We start from the raw sequence: 26788 nt of genomic DNA on the forward strand, positions 1-26788 counted from the left end.
GTCGCATGATAACTTACATCTGGAACATAATCTTGTGAAATTGACCATTGCGGTGCATATTTGTCTTGTGATAGTCTAATTATGGATACGGAAAAAGTCGTGAAATTCCTTACTAATGAAGACAAAACTGAAGTCTATCAGCAAGTCGACTGGCATTCACATCTTCAAGCGCGCAGAGTTGGCGCGAATGTTGAAACTCGCACCTCCCAGTTTCGACTCGATCACTCGAATCGGTCTTGGTCGGTCGAAGTTTTGTTTGATTCAAAATGGTGGCCAAAGTCATTCTGTTGCAGTCGCACATGGCCGTGTATAACTTCCAATTCACTGTGTAAGTGTGTGACCAGAAAATAATGTTTAATAACCAACTGGTCTGAAATAAATGGCTTCTACTAACATTTGTTTTAGAAAGAGTATGATCTACAATAATACTTTGATATTTTTATGGGACCCGTTCAAATGTTTTCATATTTCGTGTTTTTAACACTTTTCAGTGCACTATTATTTTATAAGCCCCAGCGGGATAAGTTTTCATATTTGTTCACTCGTGTTTTTTCACACTTTTTAATACGCTCTTCCCTTAGTGTTCACTGTACCCGCGGATATACAACTTAAAATCCCATTATGTTGGAAAAAATTGTATCTAGTGTTTCCACATCCCTGCTGGATAGCTTTTATTTGTGTATTCAGTAGTACGTTTTCTCGCTTAACATGTTCTTTTTTTGTTGTCCCCTGCAGAAATGTCTTAATGAGGTTTTACTGTATTAGATGGAAGAAACCAAACTGAGATATATTTGCCACATTAACGTGGAAAGATTAATACATTATGAATTATGCATTGCAAAACTAAATTAAAAATCAAATCCGTGGTACACACAACTCATAAAGAGCCTTGGCCTTCAAAATAACAGCTGCCCAGTGGGATGGCCTCCAGATAGTGGAGAGTCACATTACCCACACAACATCATCAGCTATATTGCTTGCTTTTCATGGCCATATGTGCCGTCTCCCTTACCATATAGTTCTTAAGTTGATCTCAAAAGGAGGAGTGAATCCTGTTCCAGCCAACAGTCTAGGATAAAATCGCTGACGCGTCAAGTTTCAAACTGAGTGCCCCAGACAAAAGGCAGACATGCTACCCCAATAACACAGGGCGTTATGCACTATACTGCAACAGAAGTTGTGGGTTGAAGAACTTTTAACTTATTTCAATATTTCGTTTATCAAAATCCCCTCCAAATTTACCTATGTTTATGAACCTTATTACTATGAAAGTGTACACACTGTATATGATGGTTTTGTTTTTATCTGCTGAAAGTGTGCATACTGAGATTTTATAAGGACAATGCAGATGGGACAGGAAAGGTCTTGGAGTGAAAAAGAAGCAGCCGTGGCCTTAATTAAGGTAGAGCCCCAGAATGGAAAACCACGGAAAACTATCTTCAGGGCTGCTGACAATGGGTTTGAACCCACTATCTCCCAGATGCAAGCTTACAGCTGCACGTCCCTGACCACACGGCAAACTCACCTGGTCAGGTAAATATGAAACACAAGGAAGATTTTTTTTTTTTTTTGCTAGTTGCTTTACCATTACATGTTATAAATCTCATATTATGTTCCGTATTGAAATGTACTTAAAATCAAATAATAATATTAGATTAAAAATTCTACCTGTTCAATACATAAGTGTTTTTTATTTAAATTTAAGATATAGTTCTTAAGATATTACATACAGGGACATGTTTCACCCATGTTGAGGGCATCATCAGCCTAAAAATCTCAAACCTAAAAGAAAGATAGATCAGGATCCTGATTGTTTTTATACTTAAGTAAGAGGTACAATTTATATATAGATTTTTGCGAATGTCTTGTTTTTTAAAAATGTGGTAACAAGTGGTTAGTTAGAAGTTTAAAAATAATACGTAAAATTGCTGCGCTGAATTAAAATTAGGTAAAATATGGTGCCTTATTCTGGAGATGGTATAAATAGCTTATAATAGCTTAATAAATTAGGAATAAAAAACACTCTTAGTGATAGTAAGTTGTTCAAGTGCTTAGGAGCGAAGACAGGTTAGCTGGTAGATAAAATTGCTGTGCTGAAATAAAATTTGGTAAAATATGGTGCCTGTGGTACTGGGGTAGCATATCTACCTTTTAGATGGGGCTCTGGGTTTGAATCTTGACGCATCAAAGGATTTTAATCCTAGACTGTTGGCTGTTACAGGTTTCCCTCCTCCTTTTGAGATTAACTGACATTTAGTTACCCTGGACACTAATAGTGTTAAAACATAACCTATTTTCATCATACATAGATCTTAGGAGCATAAATATATTTTGAAGCAGAATATTTTGGTCTATTCTGTTCAACAAGTTGAACCAGCCACTGTTCGTTAATTTCCATTGTCTAGGGTATTCCTTTTCCAAAGACTTTCAGTAAAATCAGGGGTGATGGGAAATGTTGATTATGACTTCCTGGTTAGCTTTTCTTTTGCTATTTGCTTTACGTCGCACTATCACAGATAGGTCTTATGATGCTATTGGGACAGAAAAGGCCTAGGAGTGGGAAGGAAGCGACCGTGGCCTTAATTAAGATACAGCCTCAGCATTTTTCTGGTGTGAAAAAGGGGAAACCACGGAAAACCATCTTCGGGGCTATCTCCCGGATGCGAGCTCACAGCTGCGCGCCCCTAACTGCACGGCCAACTCGCCTGGTATTCCCGGTTAGAAAATTCATAAATTTGGTATCAAAGCATTTAAAGTACAGTACAGTATTGTGCTTGGTTGACAGCAGGATAATTAACCTTAAATTAAAGAGTGATGACACTAGTTCTTCTGCTTGTTCTGGTACAAGTACAGTAAAACCTCGTTAATTCGAAATCGTTGGGACTCAAAAATCGGACTTCGAATTATGTGATTTCGAATTAACCGCCAATTCGCAATTCAGAAGTACCAACCCTTGCCGCGTTACGAAATATTCTAAGGCCCGTTACTGTATGCAGTTAACCTTGATTCACAGTTTATACCTTTCAAATGCCATGAAAAAAGAAATGTTTCCAAAATTTATCAAAAAATGTGCATTTACAGTATTCAAATAATACTTGCATATCTCACGGGCAAATATAACCTCACGCAACGAAAGAAAGAAAAAAAAAAGCATGATTCAAAGACGAGGAGAAATCTATGCTGGCTCCCCATGTGCAAGTGCTTTATTCATTGGAGTACTATACTGTATGCATTTCAGATGACTTGTATTTACACAGAAAGTAGCCGATGCCCTTAAAATCAAACTTTCCTATGACTCTATCCTTGTACGATTTCCCGCCATGGCACTTCTCTCGTACTTCAGAAATGTAAACACTTGCCGCGTCACAAAGCATTCTAAGATCCATTAATACATGCAATCACCTCGATTCACAGTTTAAACCTTTCCAATGCCATGGAAAAACTATTTCCGAAATGTATCCAACAAGGTGCATTTACAATGTTCAAATAATGCACTTGGATAAATCACTGACGAACATAACCTCACGCAACGAAAGAAAAAAAATCACACAATTCAAAGTCGAGGATAAATTATGCTGGTTCCCCTGTGCAAATGCATTATTTTTTGGATATCTGTACCGTTTGCATTTTTAGATGCTTTGTACTGGGATGGTAAGTGCCCGACGCCCTTAAAACATTGTAGCTTATCGAACTTTTCTATGACGAGGGGATAAAGTTTCTCGCTTCCATGTGCACTGCAATTGCAACGCACTACAATGACCATCATCCCCGACCCTTGTACGATTCCCTGGCTGGCACTTTCTCCTTTAAAACCATAAGACTGTTTGGGCTCGCATTAAAATAAACAATGCGTTTCATCGGCAACGACAGTATTGTTCGGTGCCTACGAATTTATTATATGAGCCACGCTTTTTCGTCAACTGTCGGCATTGCCAGTGTTCGCGCATTATGTTTTCCCGCACACTGCCTGTTGCGTGATATTACGGCGTTCCTTAAAATGTTGAGTACAAAAGAATTCCGATTTCATTCAACTTGGCAATCATGAAGCGCACTGTAGACCCACCGAAGTGAGTGTAAGTGCGGAAATGTACACCTCCACGTTCCGGAACACGCGTTCTATTATGACGCGGATAAATTTCGAGTTGAAATTACTCTGTAACATACCGGTACTATTGTTTTAAAATGTAAAGGCAGTTTCGAATTAAAAGTCTGAATTTCGGTAATGGGGCCGACAATGTACTTCGAATTACGAATTATCCGTATTTCGAATTAAACAATTTAAATAACATGCAAAACTGTATCTCATGTTTCCGGGAACGAGAGCTTCTTCGAATTACGTGGGATTTTGAATTAACCGATTTCGAATTATCGAGGTTCTACTGTATAAAGCCAATAACATATTACTCTGAAGATGAGAGAAGTAAAGGACATATACTTTTAAATATTTGGAGAAAAAAATTATTTTCCCTCTTACCTTCCAGCAATTTTCTAGCTTCTTCCTCTCCTTGGAGCCTTTCTTGCAAACTGTCCTTCTCACGACTGATCAGTGCCAGTTCAGCACGAGCACGTCCCACATCTGCAAGCTCTTCCAATTTGGAATTTGTAATATCTCCACCTCCACCAACATCAGCATTACGAAGACAATCGCGCAACACTTCCAGCTCTCCATCGCGAGATGCTAAAGTTCGCCGGGTCTCATCCAACACTTCCTGAAGAGCCTCTAATTCACGACCCAGCCTTTGAGACTCTGCAGATTTCCCTTCCAAGGCCTGAGAAGAGATTATAATTACAGGTAGAGTAATTTTATAAGCACGTGATCCTTAACATAGAAGGTTATGTTTTCCTTGGAAAGAACAGTAGACTATGAAGTGGCATTGCTGCTGATCAAATAATTTGTGCCTTAAATTAGCTATCTGGTGCTATATACTGTATTAAACTGCAGTGCTGACCTCCAGTTAGACTTACCGTTCATTGTCAATATTGCAGCTTTGAACACCTTTACAAGGTCTGTCACAAAATGAAATAAAGTTCAGTAAATACACAATGGGAAATGTAAATATTTTCACATCTGAATCTTCCTGGTTTCTTAATCCTATCCCTCTTGAATTAATTTGCACCGATTTCTTTAAATCTTACATGATTATTGAAACAGAATGTGTCTCAATACTAAGAAATCCAACACCTCATTTCTGAGATACTTAATTCCATCTAAAATGAGCAATTATGCCTTCTCATGAGGCTTTTTATAAGTGAAATGCAATGTATTTCATGTTGATATTCTCCAGTTTTAATGCCATGAATACAGTAACTATTTTTGTATATTTATGTACAATAAAACTGAAGTATAAAAATGAATATGATACGGCCAAACTTACAACCATTCACTAACAATGTGCATGATCATGGACTTCATGTGTGTCGGAAATGAACATCAGATTTCTTCAATAAATTAAGGTACACTTTCCTATGATGCTATTTCATTAACTGTGAGAGGTTTTCTTTTAATTGATACAATTTAATTCAAGACTGAAGACAAACTGTTCTACAATATTTATCCCTTTCAGTCATGAAAAAATGTGTACCAACTGTTTTTTTTTTTCTCTTTCAGGATTATTAAAACAGTGTCATAAGAAAGTACAGGTATATATATATATTTTTTAAGAAATCTGATGGCTTATCTCCGAGATATGTTGAGTAAATATGGCAATACTACTTTACCAGAACAGCTACCACTTGAATGCCTTATTGTCTGGCATGTGAAGAGGATTTTGTGGAGAAAATATATATAATGCTGAGAAGAGTATGAATACAGTGTGCTATAAAAATTAGATTAAATTTAAGAATATTTACTTAGATCAACAATTTATTATAAGCAAACTATAAAGTAAGTTGGCAATATAAAACAATAAAACATTGCTCTATATTTTCCACTGATAAAAATGCCAGCAGCTCTTCTCCAGGCCACCTTCTGAACAGACTAAAGTGGAAGCAACATTACTGCCTCATCACACTTGCCTTGGTTGATAAAGGAACCGGCATGAGACTCAAATTGTACTGCAGCACCACAACACAGCACAGTTAACCAATAGCAACTTCAGCACATTTTTAATTACAATTTGTTTTACGTTGCACCGACACAGATAGGTCTTATGACAATGATGGGATAGGAAAGGCCTAGGAGTGGGAAGGAAGCGGCTGTGGCCTTAATTAAGGTACAGCCCCAGCATTTCCCTGGTGTGAAAATGGGAAACCATGGAAAACCATCTTCAGGGCTGCCGACAGTGGGGTTCAAACCCACTATCTCCCGGAAGCAAGTTCACAGCTGCATGCCCCTAACCTCACGGCCAACTCGCCCGGTACTTGAGCACATTTAAAAGAATTAATGCATGAACACATCCGTAATAGTGGAGTCCCACACTGCTACTTAACAGCAACATCATAAAATAATTAATTTACTGAATTAAATTAGGTATTAACTACAATTTCACACTTAAAGCATTGTGAACAAATTCTTTAATCATGTACAATACACATTACATACACTGAATTATCAAAATAATAATAATAATAATAATAATAATAATAATAATAATAATAATAATAATAATAATAATAATAATAATAATAATAATAATAATAATAATAATAATAATAATAATAATAATAATAAACATTAGGCCTACATTATTTTATTATTTATTAATCACTATTATTATCTAAATATACAGCTTGATTCTAGTCGAAGACTGGCCAGGAATGGAATGATGCTCCACCAAACTCCAAGTATTTGAACTGCGCCGGCTGGAGAGGTCTGTCAGTAGTAATCCCGCCGATAACAGTTTTCGCTCAGAAATGCTTAAGAACAGACACAATCATTTCTTTCTCGCCAGAAGTAAAAAACATTTCTTTTTCAAATGGTAACAGTCTTTACAAGAAATGAAATTCATTTTTAGCCCATATTGTCGATCTTAACAAGTGTTATGGTACTTTTAGGAGAATCCACCTTCACAATACTTGATAATAGTCTGGTGAGTTTTGTTCAGATCTATTGCACGAAGGTCTATGTACACACAATAGAGTTGTGTCTGTACATTGCTCAGAATTTGAAAAGAATGGTATATCTGTATCGGTCGTGCCCACAGTAACAACGAAATGCACTTTTTCCTTTTCCATAATTTCTGTCTGTCTGTCTGTCTGTCTGTCTGTCTGTCTATGCATCATGAGAAAATGGCTGAAAAGAATTTAATGAAAGCTGGTATGTAAAGTCGGGGAAAGAGCCACTCAATCTAGGCTATAAATCATTTTGTTCATGCTGAGTGAAATGGTAGTTTAAGGGAAGGCCTAAAAGTTAAATCTCAAATATTTATGTTATTAAAGGTCCTATCGATAAATACTGCATAACTAATGTTATGTAAAATTAAATTTCCGATCATTTAGGTCTTATACATTTTTACCATACCGGCTATGATAATACATATATTAATGAATTTGTATTTTTGTTGCCAAGTCCATATCAACGCCGAGCCACGAGAAAATGGGTTAACGGAATTTAATGAAAATCGGATTATAGAGTCGGGGATCTGTTGCCCTCTAGACGTTTCGAGTATGTGACTCGATTGAAGATAGACCATTCCTCAAGTTTCATTTTGTGATTTTCGTCCTTGTTTGCGACTACTGTGCGTTACGACTCAAGAGGTCCTCAACCTCGCTACAACCTTACATTTTATCAACATCATGTTGCACATGTTTTTATATATTCTTTTTCATTGTGTGTTTTTTCACAACATTCTTTTAATTTTAATTATTTAGCTTTTAATATCTTCACTGAAGATGGTTCTAAAATGAGCCGAAACATGTCTGATTGAATTATTCCATCTAAGATGGGTATATATGTATTGAATAGGAGGATGTAATAAATCATTTTTTCCTTCGTAAAGTGAAACCATTGCTGTAACTCGTACAGACAGCGGGCATGAAACATGCACCCCATTGTCCTTCCCCTACCACATGACAACACCGTAGCTGCAGCCCCTCTCACCTGCATCTTCCCCTGGCCTATACCTTCTCTTCTGCATTAGTCAGCACAAAAGGTGGCCCGGGGTATAGCTGTGCACTTGCCCATTCCACTGCTCCTGCAAACTACTAGAACATAAAACATCTGCCACGATAAAGGAACTGATGTAGAAATGTCCAACTGAACAAACTAGATGGAGTGCAGGGCACTGTTTTCTCCCTCAAGCTCCTGGATGTTATCACTCATATAGTTGAAAACAAACTTAAAAAAAAGTAAACTCGTGTCCTCACCCCGAGGTAGTGCTGCTCTTTTCAGACATACCCCCAATGGAGGTGAGCTGCATGTACCAGTTCAACCATATACCAGCCCTCCTGCCATTCTTAAATTTCTTGCAGTACCAGGAATCGAACCCGGGCCCCTGAGGACAGCAGCTAATAACACTAACCGCTACGCTACGGAGGCGGACAAAAACAAACTATACACCTCAAAAAAGTTTGTAATATTGTGGGATTAGGCATGTTATGTGGTAGATTGTGTGTAGTCCTGTTGTAAGTGGTAGAGAGCACTGAATATACACAATAATTCAATTGCTTGTTTACAATACAGTGGATGTTGCTGACTATCGTCTATGCTGAGCCTAGGGTGAACTGTGCCATTTCAGGTGAAGACTGGTAGTAGAGTATACAGTGCAGTACAAGCTTCAGCTAGTGATTACATTTCATGCACACTGTGTATTTCTCACTTTGACCGAGCCAGAATTGTGGTATTGATTCAGGGTGAATGCACACAAGCAGCAGGGGTTACCCGAAGTGCAGAGATAAAACATGAAAAAGATACCGCGAGACCAATGATGAGACTGACAGACTGAAGGAAGGTTGACCGAGGGTGACAATGCCACGTCAAGATAGGTATATATCACAAAATATTACAACAATATTTATTAAACCACCTGTTCAATACAATCCACTCTTTTAAGTGGTTAAAGTTTTACATAATACTAAAAAGTTTTAAGGTACATGTTTCACCCTTTCTTACGGGCATCATCAGCCTGACGTAATCTTACAGTTATTTTATCATTTAACAACATCTTCAAGAAGTCCCATACATTTTTTCACGACTTTCTGCTAATCTTACCCGTATTTTTTAACACGCTTGATATGATCACACTTCAGTTTTAATTATATTTGACATCTGATCTTCCTATCTTGAACTCATGTTATGAGAGTGGGTCAAATGTTCCCGTAAGATGAATGTGCCTTCACACTTAAAGCCGTCAAAGTTCTAATGGTGTATAAGAAGAAGAAGAAGAAGAAGAAGAAGATTCATTTTGGTTTTAGACACTTACACATTCAAGATTGACCATGTTATAGACTTCAAAACTGTTATCTAACAACACTTTCTGTGCATTGTCCTTATTTTAGACGTTCTTGTACAATACAGTAGAAGTCCGTTATAGCGAGAATTCACAACAGCGGGAAATTTACTCACTATAGTGGATTGTCGTTATATCCGAATTTTGTATAAAAGACAGAACAAACGGCAATCAGTTTGTTCAAAACTTGCCTTACCGCGGATGATATCCACAATACGGCTTACTTGTTTGTTATTCTTTTGAAATCCGACACTACGTGAAAGTGTATGTTTAATTTCATTCTGAAAATATTACAGTACCGAATCGAAGACGAACCCCACTTTCCCTTAAAATTTTTTAATCAGGCTCAAAAAGTGCTCTAAAAAATCATATGAATACTGTACCAGGAAAGCCTAGGTCCTGGTCCATATCAATCGAAAGAGACATTATTCCAGCATAAAAGATCCGACCGACGTACGAACATCTAAGTAAAGAATGTTCCAGTATGTGCCAGACTCCACGAGTGCACTAGGAGTCAAGTGACGTCACCTGTCGCTCGAAGCTCACCTCCCCTAGAGATATTTCTCGAAAAGAATTTTCTTTTGCCGGCTTTTCAACGCCTTAACCAATTTCAATGGGACAAACGCCGAATCGTAGCGAACGTCATAAAAGTTAATCCCTGTGAATTTCGAATTAATTCAACCCATGGTTGTTGAGTTATAATAATTTAAAGTCTAAAAGAAATTACGCACTCACGGTCACATGGCCAAGAGATACTACCCCTCCCAGCGCTGGTATATATGTCAAGGCTAACCAGCAGAGCAGGGCAGTACAAGGACGAGTATACAGATGTGTGTGAGTGAGACAGAGGAGAGACCGACCCGCGTACAGTATGTTCGCGCAGTCACGGTGAAAGTACTTGCCGTCGCATTTCCGGAACATGAAGTTATATCGCCGACAGAATTATAAAAGACGTCGCACTGTATTTAATACATCGCGTCGCGACTACAGTCTAATTCTAAAGACATTTGAGAATATAATACGAGTGAACTTATTGAAGTGCAAATACCAAATATTTAACATTCACAGAATATATCATTACGTGTAGACTTAGGTTACTTCACATGATATTGAACTTCTACAAAAACTAATGTGTAGAATCACCAGAACTCATTTCTTTTCGAGTATTGAACTGTATTTCTTTATTCACGCCATATTAGTATACGACTTACAGTAGTAATCTGGGTGAATACTAAGAACTTTTTCTGAGGTAATAATCCTTAGTGACTTAATGACTGTGTTCAAAGACTGTGATTATAGACTACGATTTGCCTTTTCAAGTGTGAACTGTGTAATTATGGACGTTTCAGTAACGACTTTAAATAGTATTTCATACAGGAAGGACTGTGATTCTTCATTTAACGTCTTGAAGTTCAATTACGCCATAAATTGTGTTCAACAGTAAATGGCAGTGTCAGTGATAACTACTCGCACTAAGTGAATTTTTCGTGTGTGAAAAATCACCTTAACAAGCTGCAATTCTACATGATCCAGTTCCAGCCGTCATCACCTCATCGGGAACGTCAACATGGTGTGTTAAGGGAACATCGCCGATCCTGATTCTCCACGGAACATTCCAGATGTCCATCTTTCAACATTTGTAGCAACATTTCTTTCAGTAAGTGAGTAGTAACAAACTGACTAAAATTTTCTCATTAATTTTGAACAGTGGAAACTTCAGTGCCGCGTGTGAACAAATATTTCAGAGTTCTCATAGTTCCTCAGAAGTGATTAATTTAATTTCAAATTTCATTTTCATATCTCATAGAAAGACTTTAGGCTTTTCAAGTGTTCTATATATCAAGGTTTACAAAACTGAAAACTTTTAACAGAAATTTAATTTCTTATATCAATTTGCAATTACAAGTGTGTGCTTATGTTTAGAAAGACTTTAGGTGGAAATTCAATACCTCATATTCTCACATATGAAAGACTTTTTTTTTTTTTTTTTTTGCTAGGGGCTTTACGTCGCACCGACACAGATAGGTCTTATGGCGACGATGGGATAGGAAAGGCCTAGGAGTTGGAAGGAAGCGGCCGTGGCCTTAATTAAGGTACAACCCCAGCATTTGCCTGGTGTGAAAATGGGAAACCACGGAAAACCATTTTCAGGGCTGTCGATAGTGGGATTCGAACCTACTATCTCCCGGATGCAAGCTCACAGCCGCGCGCCTCTACACGCACGGCCAACTCGCCCGGTATGAAAGACTTTGGAATCAGTGATATTTATTTAATTTTCATGAACAGAATTCAGGAAGATTACGTTCAAACTTTTAATTTCAATGCCAGATTTGAGTCAAAGAATCATATTGCAGGGTGAAGAATTAATAAATTGTTTAAAACAATTTTTTAACCATCTATTATTCGCTCTGCGAGTCTATCCTACTCTGTATCGGCTCCAAAACCAAGTTCCACTCCCTGAGGTCCTACTCATGCCCTTTACCCAAAAACTTTTCCTGGTACAATACCTTTGTTGTACAGTACGCATTTTTAGACGCCGAACATTGGCTTTTGTTATGCCGCATTTTTTGCAGCTGCACAATTATTCCTTACTTCCGCGGGCTTAATGCCCATTAACTTATCATTAGCATCATAATACCGACGAAAACCCGTTGAAAATTTGCCGGCAATACCTATTCCGTGCGTCTCTACAATACGGCGATCCGTCAGGAAAATATTCATACTGTCTATAAAACTCTTTTACTTTTACTCACCTTCAGATATAACCGGCTACCGCTACATGCACGTCTCGCTTGCCGGGTTCAGCTAACTTCAGCAGCTAGTGATGTATAGGCCTAATCGTGAACGTTGAAGGTCAACGAATGAGTTTATTGCGCCACGGTATGGCCATTCTGCTTGCGTTTTTCGTGCACATGCCTCACAATTTCATTTTTGACTTGTTTAAATCATCCTTTTTGTGGACCACTAAATGCATTTTTTCTACAGTACACATTTTTAAAGCTATATTTATCTTCACCTGACACTAAATATTGGCTACAGTTAGGCCTATGCCACATTTTCTTGCGACTGCACAATTATTCTACATTTCCGAGTGTTTAATAACCATTAGCTTAAAATTGGCATCATAATATCGACGAGAACCCGTTGAAAATTTGCTGGCAATATCTGTTCCACGTATCTTTACGACTATCCATCACAAAAATATTCCTGCTGTCTATGAAACTTAATTTTACTAAGAGTCAGGTACAGTAGACGCGTTGTAAAGCTGCCACAAAGTAGCCGTGGCCTTTCTAAGAATTCGAAGCCTCGCATGTTTTGATGCTATTCTGCGGATTTGAGTAGCGTTTTTGTAGAGACTAATAGAATGTCATTCGCACTTCACTATTTCCCGAGATACAGTGGCGTTCCACACAGGCACTGTACAACCGGTTGTCATGGCTAGTGATGTACAATAAAGAGGCAGTCGTTTATTGTCAACGAATTTTGTGTGTGCGTGCGCGGGTGAAAAGGAGCAGCATGGTTACTGCGGTAGTTGCCAGAATATTCATTACTGTTAGGCCGCGATTGCAAGACAACCCTAGATTTTTCGCACAAGATTCTGAAGGGGAAAAAAACCGTCGTCTTGGATTGGGAGAAATACGATATCACTCCAGAGTTTTATTCTTCAAATGGCGTCACCTAACCTAACCGTAGGCCTATCTGTGTCATGAAAATATATTTGAAATGCATGTAGAGAAATGAGTTATCCTCGCTAAAAATTCACATGTGAATAGGCTTTACGAAATTTAACTAGATGAGAGAAAATATGAACTATCCTCTGAAATCAGTGTTGTACTCTGCCAAATCTCGAGGTGTATCACATTCTTACTTAATTTCAGTATCTATATAACATTAAAATTAAGAGATCGTTTACTTCAGCCGTTATTTTTAACGAGTTAACAACTGCTATCGGCCATGTTATTTACGCATTTATTACGAAAACTTGTTACCCTCTTTTATTTCAAATTTTCTTTAGAGAAGAGCAGTCGATGGTTATTATCGCATTTTGTGGCAAATGTTTCAGTTTCCTTATTCAACAGCGTCACCTATCCTAACTTAACCGTAATATACATATGATGAAAACATACTTCAAGCGCCAATAGAGAAATGATAACCTTCTTGCTATAAATTTACATGATAATAACCTTTCCGTAATTAAACCAGACGCGAGAAGATATAAACTAAACTCGCACATCAATTACGCACTGTACCATTACTAGAAGTGTATCCCATTTTTACTTAACTGCAGTATTTAGCATTAAAATTAAGCGATTGTTTAGTCAGCCTTTATTTTCAACGAGTTATGAATTGTTATTAAATAACACTTGAATGTTTTATTATTCATCCACCTATTCAATACGATACAATTTTAAAAATGAGGACATTGTCCTTATCAATCTTGTTAACATGAAATTAATAGATTATATGGTACATGTTTTGCCTATCAATAGTAGGCATCATCAGCCACATTTTTCACCTTAGGATAGATCAGGTACCTGATTGGAAATAATTTATGAATGCTGTTAAAAAATATGTCATTTAAAATGTATTGGAGATTGTTAAACACTATTACAATATAAAATGTAGTATGTTGTTATTTGACAATATTTGTGATAATATTGGAGTCTAAAAACATGATAATTATTTGACGATTATGACATATTAAAACATATTACAATAGAGATAAAAAATCAGAAAACACATTCCATTTAGTTGTCAGATGGCGTACATATCAGTAATGGAAAGAATCGTGCGCGTTTAATCGCTCGTAATAACGGATACGTCAGTGATAGGGCTCTCGCTGTAACCGAAGGATAATACACTGTTCAACATAGGAATTTTGAAGGGACAGCAAAATATTACCGGTATAACAGGGTTCTTGCTATATGCCGTACTCGCTATAGCTGACTTCTACTGTATTTTAAGAGATCATTGTTCAACATTTTTATTCTACATTTTATAAGATTAGATAGGTCCCACAACCAATAACTTTAAGAATTAGTTAGGCTGATGATGCACATAAGAAAGGGTGAAACATGTACCTTAAGACCTTTTAGTATTATATAAAATTTCAACCACTTAAAATAGTGTATTGTACTGAACAGGTGGTTTAATAAATATTGTTGTAATATTTTGTGATATAAATCATCTTCAATATGGAACAAAAATGAGAATAGTTACTTGTAAGATAGGTATATCTGCGCAACAGCACAGAGGAGACCAACTTTGAATGTTCAACAATTACACGGTGACTTCTTGAGGGCAACGAGGATCCATGTATTTGCACAAATTGTATGCAATTGCCTGTACAGTGCCCAATTAAAGTCATTCTGACTGATTCGACATGTTCCACAAGAGAATCATCATCGCATTGAGAGGAAAAATGAGCCATCCAAATGTTCCACAGGTGAATCGTCGTCGTGTTGAGAGGAAAAATGGGCCATCCAACATCTTAATTGGGGGTCGGATGAATGGTACAATGTCATATGAAACAAATGATGCCAGACACATGATGGCAAAGGGTATGGAGACATAAAGGACGCAGGGCTGGGATTATGCATGGTCACCGTACACCTTTAATACCAATTCAAGGGACATTAACTGCCCAGCGATTCACCAATGAAATTCTTCAATCATTTGTGCAACCCTTTAGGCATAAATATGGTGATGAATTCATTTTTATCGATGACAATGCTCATCCTCATCAAGCTGCATTGCTGAAGTACTTGATGAAAGAGGAAGAACTGGCTTTACATTGCACCAAGACAGACAGGTGTACACCTGGGGTACATGTATGTGCACCATCGATTATGTACTGACGGTGTAGAGATTTGATTTATCTTCATTCTGACCTCACATACACACTTGTGTACCATTGGGTTCTTTAAATCTACACTAGATCGCAGCAGCGCGTAGAACAAGCTTCTGCTGCAGATGAACAAAGATTCAGAGTTTACAACATGGCGGCACAACCAACCTCGCTTATTGGTAAGTCCATTTTTTATTAGTAAATGCCTATTTTCAGCCAGGATAAAAATTACAAACTTTACTACATGCCTAATTATCACATTTGTGTTATAATTTCACAGAATTTTTGTTGATGTGTGCGTTATTTGAGCAAAAATTATGAGGTACACACATGTGCTCCTCAGGTTCAAGTTAAGAGAAAATGTCTTTATACATACATATATACCACGTCGTTCCATCTTAAGCAATGGGTCGGCGAACGAGGCTTCTCCACCAGTTCCGGTTTCTGAACTTCTCTCCTTCTTCGATGCTTTCCAAAGTATGTCCTCGCTGTTCAATGTCAATCTTCACCATATCCTTGTACCTGAGTCTTTGTCGCTCTCTTGGTCTTTTGTCTTCAAGTTTTAGATGACATTACCGTTAATAGAGTATTATTATTAGATCATACACTTGTTTCCGTAATCTGTTATCTCCCATGCATCGCGCATGTCCATACCATCTCAGTCGCTGCACTGTTATTCTGTCCTGCAGTCTTACAACTTGAGCCTGCTTGCGGATTTCCTCATTACGGACTCTGGCCCTCCGTGTTTTACCAATCATGCTACAGACAAATCTCATTTCTGCTGCCTGGATTCTTCTAACATCTTTATTTCTCATGGTCCATGTTTTGCAACCATAGGTCAGGATTGCTATGTAATAGGTTTCATATATGACTCTCTTATATTTTGTTGGTATTGTCTTGTTCCATATTATGTCTTTAACTATTTTGTAGAAGTTGCTACCTGTCTGAATTCTCTGGGAAATTTCCTTGTCTATAGAACCAGTATCAGAGATAAAACTTCCAAGATATTTGAATTAATGATTCATCTGTAGCTGTTTCCCCTCCATTTCAATGTGTCGCACTGGCTGTCCGTATCTTTTCATGACCATAACCTCATTTTTCTCTTGGCTGAAGATGAGTCCATATTCTTTAGCAGCTACTGTCCAAGAGTTTATTTGTTCTTGAAGGTCTTCTTTAGAGTCTTCCCACAAGCATATATCGTCAGCGAACAGGATAACTTTCATTTTCTTACCTCCAATGGTTTGGTGAACAGAAAATGTCTTTATATCCCTATTTATTCTTACAGATTCTGGTTTAGGTGATGATGATATTAGAGCCCTTCTGAACAATAGTGATGGAGAATTTTCAGATTCTAGTGATGAGGAATACATAATTGAGCCCATGGATGAGCCAAACAATGAATAAGTCATCGAACCTGAAATAAATCATGATCCAGATAGAAATGACTTGGCTGATTCCAGTGTTACAACGTCTCGTAGAGAATTGCCATGGGTTTCTAAAGCGTAAGTATTCAGAGTTTATTAATGTTTCTATAATATTGTTGCAATATTGGAGTAAACCCATTAGAAAATTAGAAAAATTATAAATTAGAATTAGAAAAAAAGCATTCCTCAATCATGGGTATTATCACGGGTATTACTCATAGTACTAAAATGACAATGTTATGCTGATTCAAGTACAGACTTCAAAGTTATAATAGGAGATTAATTAATTTGTTATTAGGCAATAATTAATTTGTTATTAGGCAATGATTTTTATAAGAGTAACACAGCGCATTGCTGTTCCAGAATGACACCCCAGGGAACGACTACTGGTGAGGTGCTACCTCCAGATTCAGATTATTCAAAGGGAAAGCTGTATTCAGTTCTTGAATATCTCAATTTACAGTTCTGACAACTAGTAGCAGACCAGACCAATCTAAATTCCATGCAAAAGTGCAACCATAGATCTGTGAGTAACTCCAGTGAAGGAGATTGTGAAATTCACTGGAATCAAGTGCTAATGGGAACAAAGTAGAATAGAATGGTCACAAGATCTGTCAGTTCCACTTATAAGTGACGCTATGACAAGAGATCGATATTTTGAGATGAGAAATTATCTCCAATTTGTTGATAACGAGGTGGACCGATGTGAGTGTAAAGATAAACTGTGGAAAGTAAGACCGATTTTAGACTGTGTTCTAAGCAAGTGCCACTGTTTACCTCGAACAACCCATCTCTCCATTGATGAGCAGATGATTCCTTTCTCCAGAAAATGCAAATTTAGACAGTTCGTGCCATCAAAATCTAACTCTATCAGACTTAAGAACTTCGTTCTGGCGGGAAGAGATGGTACTGTACTTAACTTTCACTTGTATGCCGGGAAAGGTATGGTTGAAGAAAATGAACTGAAAGAATTTGGCCTTGGTGGAAGCATTGTTAGGCTATTGTGTCGTATAATCCCTAAGTTTAGTTTTTAGTTTTTACACCGACAGATTTTTTACGAGTTTGATGTTAGCTGACGTACTGCTTCAGGATGGAATTTACATAACAGGTACAGTTATGACAAACAGGATTGGTCCTGCATCGAAGAAATTGAAGAGTGAGAAAGATATGAACAAGGGAGACAGGATAAAAATTATATGTGTGTGCTAAAATGGAAAGACAATATGTCCATAGTGCTACAGTCAACGAGCGTGGGAAATAGACTGGCAGACATGTGCCTATGGTGGTCAAAGAAAGATAACAACAAGACTGATGTATCATGACCTGTGATTGTTAAAAATTATAACATCTCCATGCGAGGAACAGAATTGTGTGATGATGTGGAGATTGTCCTTGTTCTCTTATGTTTTCATGTTAGTCCTTGTCTCCTCTTTTTGTCTCCAACTCTGACCGATCATGTATTTAACCTAGTGTGTTTTCCTTTTCATGTTTCTATCTTTCTATATCACTCATCCCAAGGAAAAACCAGATAAGTCTTTTATTTATTTATTTATTTATTTTTTATTTTTTTACATTTTTGCAGTAACCTACTACGTCAGTGCACTCTATCCTTTGACACTAGCAAGATAAGTCATTCCATCATAATACTGAAAAAATAACCAAATTTTATTTCCAGATTATTCAAGGATACAAAACAGCCCCGGTAAGAACCACATAAGTTGCTAATAAAAGTGGCTTCAACCAGTTAAGTCAGTTTGTCTTATGTGTAATATATTTTCTGTCGTTAACACTGAAGCTTTCATGACCCATACTTGGAGACATGATATGGGCTTTTGGGATTATGCCATGTCAACAAAACAAGGTGAAGCTCTGAAACTCTTAACGTTTTGCAGAGAACTTTGCTCCGCATCTTCAGCAGAAAATCTTATGTTCACGAGGAAGGCTTCTTGTTTTCTTGACACGGCATAAGCCAAAAAGCCCATATCATGTCTACATTTTCTGTCGTTATCGTGCATGTGGACATTATCTTGTAAATTAATTTACACAGATGCTTCTGTTAAAGAGAACTATTAAGTCTTACCAGCTAACAATACACAAATGTGACTTACACGTTTTTGGTTTTTACCGGCCCACATATTAAAATAATACCTGCTTAATATAGGACAAGTCAGTTTCATTCACAATCGAAAGCAGAAACTTCATTCATTTTTTTAGTGAAATAAACCAAAACCATTAAAAAGCTGTTTCATATAACGCAGAATGTTCTGACAACATTTGGCTAGTGATTAATCTCATTATTAGACCGTATTGAAATTCAATATAGAGCAGAAGTCCGTTATAGCGAGAATTCGTAACAGCGAAAAATGTACTCGCTATAACGGATTGTTCTTATATCCAATTTTTGTATAAAAACCAGGAAAACCACATACACATTAAAAATCAGTATGAAACGGGAATCAGTTTGTTCAAAACTTGCATTTCCGCAAATGATATCCACATTATGGCTTACTTGTTTGTTACTTTTCAAATTCCGATACTACGTGAAAGTGGATGTTTAATTTCATTTTGAAAAAATATAGTACCGTATTTCTCCGAATCCAAGACGAACCCCATTTTTTCCTTCAAAAAATTTAAATCAGGCTCAAAAAGTACTTTGAAAAATCATATGAATGCCTCTGTTGCACAGTAGGCTTGTGCAATTTTAAACTATTTTTAGATGCCGAACATTGGCTTTCATCATGCCTTTTTTTGCGGCTGTACAATTATTCTTTCTTTCCGCGGATTTAACGACCATTAACTTAAAATTGGCATCATAATACCGAAGAGAACCCATTGAAAATTTGCCAGCAATACCTATTCCATGCATCTCTACAAAATGACGATCCATCAGGAAATTATTCTTGCTGTCTTTAAAACTGTTATTTTTGCTCCGTGTCAAATATAACCGGCTACCGCTACACGCACGTCTCGCTTGCCAGCTAGCGATGTATAGGCCTAATCGCGGACGTTGAAAGTCAACGAACAAGTTTATTGTGCAAGTTTATGGCCATTCCGCCCTTGCGTTTTTCGTGCACATACCTCACAATTTCATCTTCGACTTCTTTAAAACGTCCTTGTTGCAGACTACTGAATGCAATTTTTGTACAGTACGCATTTTTCTTAGCTCTGTCTTCACGCTAACACCAAATATTGGCTTTAGTTAGGCCTATGCCATATTTTCTTGCGGCTGAACAACTATTCTACATTTCCGAGTGTTCATAACCATTAACTTAAAATTGGCATCATAATATCGATGAGAACCTGTTGCAAATTTGCCAGCAATACCTTTTCCACGTATCTTTACAATACGACTATCCATCACGGAAATATTCCTGCTGCCTATAAAATTTAATTTTATTAAGCTTCAAGTACAATAGACGCATTATAATTCTGCCACTGAGTAGCCGACCTTTCTAAGAATGTGAAGGCTCACATGTTTTGATGCCATTCTGCAGATTTGAGAAACATTTTTGTAGAGGCTAATAGAACATCATTCTCTCTTCACTATTTCCCGAGATCCAGTGACGTTATACACAGGCACTGTACAACCGGTTGTCGCGGCTAGCGATGTATAACAAAGAGGCGGTCGTTTATTGTCAATGAGTTTTTTGTGTGCGTGAGCATGCAGGGGGAAGAAAAGAAGCAGCATAGTTACCGCGGTAGTTGACTGCTAAGCCACGATTGCAAGACAACCCTCGAATTTTCGCATGACATTCTGTAGGGGGAAAAGAAACGTCATCTTGGATTCGGAAATATGGTATCACTCCAGTGGTTTCTGTGGCAAACACTTCAGTTTTCTTCAAACGGCATCACCTAACCTAACCGTATATGTATCATGAAAACATATTTGAAATGCTTGTAGAGAAATGATAACCTCCTCGCTAAAAATTTACATGTAAATAGCCTTTCTGAAATTTAACTAGACGTGAGAAAATATGAACTATCCTCTGAAATCAGTGATGTACTCTGCCATAACTTGAGGTGTACCGGTATCACATTCTTAATTTCCGTATGTAACATTAAAATTAAGAGATCAGCCATATTATTTACGCATTTATAACGAAAACGAGTTATCCTCTTTTATTTCGATATTTTTTAGAGAGCAGCAGTCGACGGGTATTACTAATAGACTCCAAAATCGCCTTCGAATGTCGACTAGAGAGCTCGCAAACGCACATAGTAAGAAAACTGTAACGTACCAAAGATGATCGATTGCATTTCGTGGCAAATGTTTCATTTTTCTTATTCAAACAGCGTCACCTATCCTAAATTAACCATACTATACGTATGATAAAAACACACTTCAAGCGCAGTAGAGAAATGATAACCTTCTCGCTATAAATTTTCATAATAGCTTTTCCGTAATTTAACCAGACGCGAGAAAATATAAACTAACCTCTGAAATCAATTATGCACTCTGCCATATCTCGAGGTGTATCCCATTCTTAATTGCAGTATTTAGCTTTAAAATGAAGCGGTCGTTTAGTCAGCCTTTACTTTTAAAGAGTTAACAACCCTTATTGGACACATTTACGCATTTATTACAAAAATATGTTCTCTTTCATTTCAAAATTTTTTACGGAACAGCAGTCGACGGGTATTACTAAACAACTCTGACATCGCCTTTGAATGTCTACGAGAGAACTCGCTAGCGGACATAGCGAGGAAACGATACCGAAGGTAATCGATCGCTTTCAATATAATCGCTAGGATGCATAAATATCGGAATCGGAAAAATTTGCGCGCGCTTAATCGCTCGTAATAACGGATGCATTAGTGATAGGGCTCTCGCTGTAACCGAAGGATGATACACAGTTTAATATAGGAATTCTGAAGGACAGAAAGAAATTATCGCTATAACGGAGTTCTTGTTATATGCAGTACTCGCTGTAGCGGACTTCTACTGTATTAAAAAAAAAAAATTTACATTTATTTACTGAAAACCACCTATTCAATACTTTAACATCTGGCAAATTGGTGATTGAGTATTGTTAAAAAACAAACAAAAAATGCTTCCCCTGAGAATTTTAATTTTTTGACTTCTCTTGTTATTCCCTGGGATGAGTGATATATGACTTGATAAGTCAAATGTATACATAAAGCCAACCTCTACTGATGACATGAAGTTTGGGTTATTATGCAGCCATACATGATTGGATCTTGTGATAGTAAATGTCTTTGATAAGACTAGGAAGCGTCACTTTTTAGAGTAAATTTCCTATGCTTGTACTTTGATTCATGTCTAAGAATCATGATCACAATTTCCAACCACAGCTATTTCAGCATTCTTAAATGAATTTCTTATTCCTAAAATCATGCACTCAATAAGCAAAATGAACAAAGCCAGGCCAAGCAGGTGGTGGTGGTGGTGGTGGTGGTGGTGGTGGTAGTGGTAGTACTGGGCGAGTTGGCCGTGTGGTTAGGGGCACGCAGCTTTGAGCTTGCATCCGGGAGATAATGGGTTCAAACCCCACTGTCAGCAGCCCTGAAGATGGTTTTCCGTGGTTTCCCATTTTCACACCAAGCAAATGCTGGGACTGTTCCTTAATTAAGACCACAGCCGCTTCCTTCACACCCCTAGCCCTTTCCTATCCTATCGTCGCCATAAGAGCTATCTGTGTTGGTGCGACGTACAGCAAAAAAAAAAAGTAGTAGTATGTTTTATTTATTCTGGCAAAGTTAGGGATGTACTCCCTTTCTTACACTTAACCAGTCTTAACCCAGAATACTGTTAATAACTATTTGATGCAAAAAACAAACAAACAATACAATGAAAAAATATTAACAATAATAATAGTAACAGGATTAATAAAATAATCAAACCTAGTGATATTAAGGAAGAATCATATATATACAGAATACAAAACATATCATCTATATAGATAAAACACATTGTAGTACATAAAAAACATACAAATATTAAGTACTAGATATAATAATTAAAAGAAAGTTTCATAAATATATACATTTCAAGATGATACAGATCTATCACCTTCAATTAATAGATGCAGAGATAGAATAATACAAAGAAGGAACAAAATTTGTGAAAAGAAGAGGGAAATAACAATGAAGATGTAGGAGGTGTATTCAGGTCAAAACTACACGATTCATCCATGTTTACCTACTATTTTGTAACAGGCATGTTTAAAAGCTGAGTTGCTGGACATGCTCTGACGTTCACAGGTAGGAGATTCCACTGCCTGGCTGCAGTAAAACTGAATGATTTAATGTACATTGTTGTTCTGTGTACTACCTCTTCTTTTGGTGCCTATCCGTTTTGGATGTTGGCGATCATGATGGCTATTTTCGTCTTGTTTGTGGCAGCGCGGAACAATTCAACTGATGACATATTGCACCAGCCCTCTAAGATTGTCAAGCCAAGATATTCTTCTTCTTCCAGGACCTCTTTTGCTGTTGATTTTCCCCTGGAGTATTTTTTGGAGTAGGTTGTATCTATCTGTGTTGCGCATTATATGTCCCAGATACTGCAGCTTTCGGCATTTCACTATCTTGATCAACTGAGGTGTTGTGTTCATCCTTCTCATTACTTCCACGTTTGTAATTCTCTGGGTCCAAGATATCCTCAGGATCCACCTATAAAGCCATGTTTCAAAGGCCTTCAGCTTCTTCTCTGTGTTTTCATTTAATGTCCATGTCTCTACACCATATAAAAGAACAGAAAATACATAACAGTGCAGAAGTCTGATTTTAGTCCCTAAAGTTAGATTGTGGCTTTTAAACACATTACTCATTTTCTGGAACACACTTCTTGCTTTTCCAATGTGTACCTTGACTTCTTGTGAGCAATCCCAGTTTTCATTTATTATGGTTCCAATGTATGTATATTGTTTTACCCTTTCTATACTCTTTTGATTTATAACCAAGTTTATTCCGGAAATATTTTCCTTACTTATAACCATGAGTTTTGTCTTTGCGGTGTTTATTTCAAGCCCGTATTGGCTGCTGACTCTTACAATTCTATCCATTAGTGATTGTAGCGCTTGGATAGTATCAGCAAATACAATTGTATCATCAGCATACCGGATGCTGTTTAATCTCACTCCATTTATCAAACTTCCTTCTTCTATATCTTCCAAGGCTTCTCTAAATATGTATTCTGAATACAAATTAAATAGTATAGGTGACAAGATACATCCTTGCCTCACTCCTATCAGGATTTTGACTGCTTCGGTGTGTTCTCCTTCAACACGCAACACCGCTGTTTGATTCCAGTACAGCGTCTTGATGATTCGCAGATCTCTTTCCTCCATTCCAATATTTCTCAAAATATCCATCAATTTTTCATGTTTTACACAGTCAAAGCCTTTCTGGTAGTCTATTAAACAAGCAAATACATTCTTATTTACATCTCTACATCTCTAAAAGAAGACCTGCACACTGAACAAAGCTTCTCTCATACCTACTGCTTTAATAAACCCAAATTGATTAGGGGCTATCTGATCTTCACACAGTCTGTATATTCTTCAGTGTATCACTCTCAAGAACACTTTCAAGAGATATATCATGTTTTACACAGTCAAAGGCTTTCTGGTAGGAAGGGATAAACAAACAGTGCTGCAAAATCTGGTATTTTTGTTATGATCTGTGGAAAGGAGGTTAACTCTTTCCTGTGCGTTGTGTAGTAAAGCATACAGGAGTCGCACATTGTCTCCCGCGGGTTGCGTAGTAAAGCGTACTCGACATTTAAACCGACTGCCTCTGGTATTTGTCTGCTAAACATATACCTTCTTGGAACCAATGAATTCCCTACGCTTCCTAGATACAACTGGCATGCACAGAATCCTAAAATAAAGTGTTCTTTTATATGTTTACTTAGATAGAACAGATAGATGACTGAATGTAAACACATTGCAGCAACATGGCTGCACATAACCAGTTGAGTGCAGAGGATATCTGTTACAAATTAAATTAATATGTTGACGAATGCAATGGCAGTGATATTTGAAATTGTAGGTTTGATAATAAAAATGGTGTGAGAAGCAGTTGGGATAGAAGATGAATCTGAGGGAAATTGAAATACGGCACAGGACAGGAAATGTTCATTCAGGTACTGTCTCCTATTACAATATTAGGCCTACTTGTACAAAAAATAATTATCAGTTGTAATCCTCCAGTTAATTCTGTTTCGGACCATGGGCCTCAACGTAATTACATAATATTCTAACTAATGTCAATTTATCTTCCAATCCCACTCAGTGAAAAATTGTTTATAATTTGTATGTCTGAGAGGAAGTATAATTTGCTATCTAAATATCTTCATCTGACGGATCCCAAAAATGAAATCAATTGGGGGTTCAGGGTGAATTCCTGCGTTCTCTGCATTATCAAGGAAATAAGAGCCCCATCAGGTTGAGCAATTCAGACCAACTTTAAGAACAAGTGCACCATATTGGATGCTTCTTGATGTATCATTCCGAACAGGGAGGGGGGGGGGGGGGGGGAGAGAGAGAGTCATGCATGTAATTAGGTGATCTTATTTGTTACAAAATTTGAAAGTGATATCTTAACTGGTTTTTACAGAATAAATTATTTAGTGAAGGTACTCCACAACTGTACCTGACAAGCAAATTATTACTCTAGGTCCATGGGAAAGGGTTAATGAGATCATGGTGAGAGGCTGATTAAGAAGTTTTAAGGAGAGGAGTAGTCAATAAAGCAGAAAGACACATTTCTGTGTTACTTCCCATTCAACAGTTACTGTTTAACTGATGATGATGGAAATAAATTCTCACATCTCAGAACCCAAGCACCAAATCATATCAGATAAAAATGCATAAGCTTTAAATATTACCTCCACCAGCTGTGTCTCAATTGATTTGTTTTTCTGCTGGAACTCATGTTCCATCTCTTGTTTCTCTTTTTCCACGTTCAATAGCGCCTGGCTCATCTGAAAGGCGACAAAAAACACACAGATTTAACAGCATACAGCAAGCATTTCAAATTTCACCAGCTAGAGATCAATGAAGAAGAAGAATGAGGAGGAGGAGAAAAAGAAGACTTTTAATGTTTACTTATTTCAAGATTGACATGAAAATAGCAATCAAGTTCTAATAACCAAATAAGTTTTTATCATGCATACTTGCATTCTGGGATAAAATAATTCAAACATAATACAGGTTGCAACAATGAAGTACGGCCAAGCTTTTAGGACACATTCCACACACATAGAAGAAAAAAATATGTTATCTGGACATGGGTCTGGAAATGCTTCATTTCCATGTTAGAACTTATTTTCTACAACTCTATATATAGTACATTAAACATAGGAAACACACTGGAACAGAATATACCAGCATTGCACTAGAAACTCTTTCTTATAAGAAATGTCATACATTATTTTTTAATCAACCCAACCTTTTACATGAGGACTAGTTAGGAATGTGATGTTCTTTGGTAATGTCTTGCATTTAAATATAAAATACAGAGGTAGTTTACCGTCATCAGCAGTAATGGCAAAGGTCACCGTAACTCTTCGTTACCAATAATTTTAATTAGAACACTTGCCACTCCCTTCTCAAGAACAGTAGTGTTCCTTGGCATGTAAACATACACAGGGATTAGGTCAACATTGCCAATCTGCAAGAGAATGTACGAGTTTTGCTGCCTTAACCTGATCACATGCTCGTGAAATTCTGTAACCTTATCGGTGCAGTCTTAAGCAGTTTTTTAATAATAACGTTATTGGCTTTGCATCCCACTAACTACTTTAACAGATTTCAGAGACGGCGAGGTGCCGGATTTTTTCCCCACACAAGTACTTTTACGTGCCAGTATATCTACCAACACAAGACTGATGTATCTGAGCAACTTCAAATACCACCGGACTGAACCAGGATCAAATCTGGCAAGTTGGGATCAGAAAGCCAGCACCTCAACCCTCTGAGCCACTCAGCCCGGCTTAGGCAGTTTTTGGCACAAAGACTTTTTCCGGCGCAACAAAACCTTATTATGCCCCAAAAACGAATTCACCCAATCATGACTTCCCTTGAATAAGTTTCGCAGAATATCATGGAATCGCAAACTTCCTGTGCTTTTAGTTGTAACATTTAACAATTCTACCATTGTTCTGC

At 37.3% G+C, this 26788-nt stretch overlaps 1 protein-coding gene across 1 annotated transcript in view; it reads right to left on the reverse strand.

Moving 5' to 3' along the window:
- The window catches only part of LOC136880991 (transport and Golgi organization protein 1), a 202580-nt gene that overhangs the window by 72861 nt on the left and 102931 nt on the right, over positions 1–26788 (reverse strand). The window contains exons 9-10 of the mRNA XM_067153567.2: positions 25510–25605; positions 4475–4769 (exon numbers count right to left, since the gene is read on the reverse strand). Of these exons, the coding sequence (XP_067009668.2) occupies positions 4475–4769; positions 25510–25605 (391 nt within the window). The remainder of the gene's footprint in view (positions 1–4474; positions 4770–25509; positions 25606–26788) is intronic.

This window comes from Anabrus simplex, chromosome 9 (assembly GCF_040414725.1).
Source record: "Anabrus simplex isolate iqAnaSimp1 chromosome 9, ASM4041472v1, whole genome shotgun sequence".
Taxonomy (NCBI): Eukaryota; Metazoa; Arthropoda; class Insecta; order Orthoptera; family Tettigoniidae; genus Anabrus; species Anabrus simplex.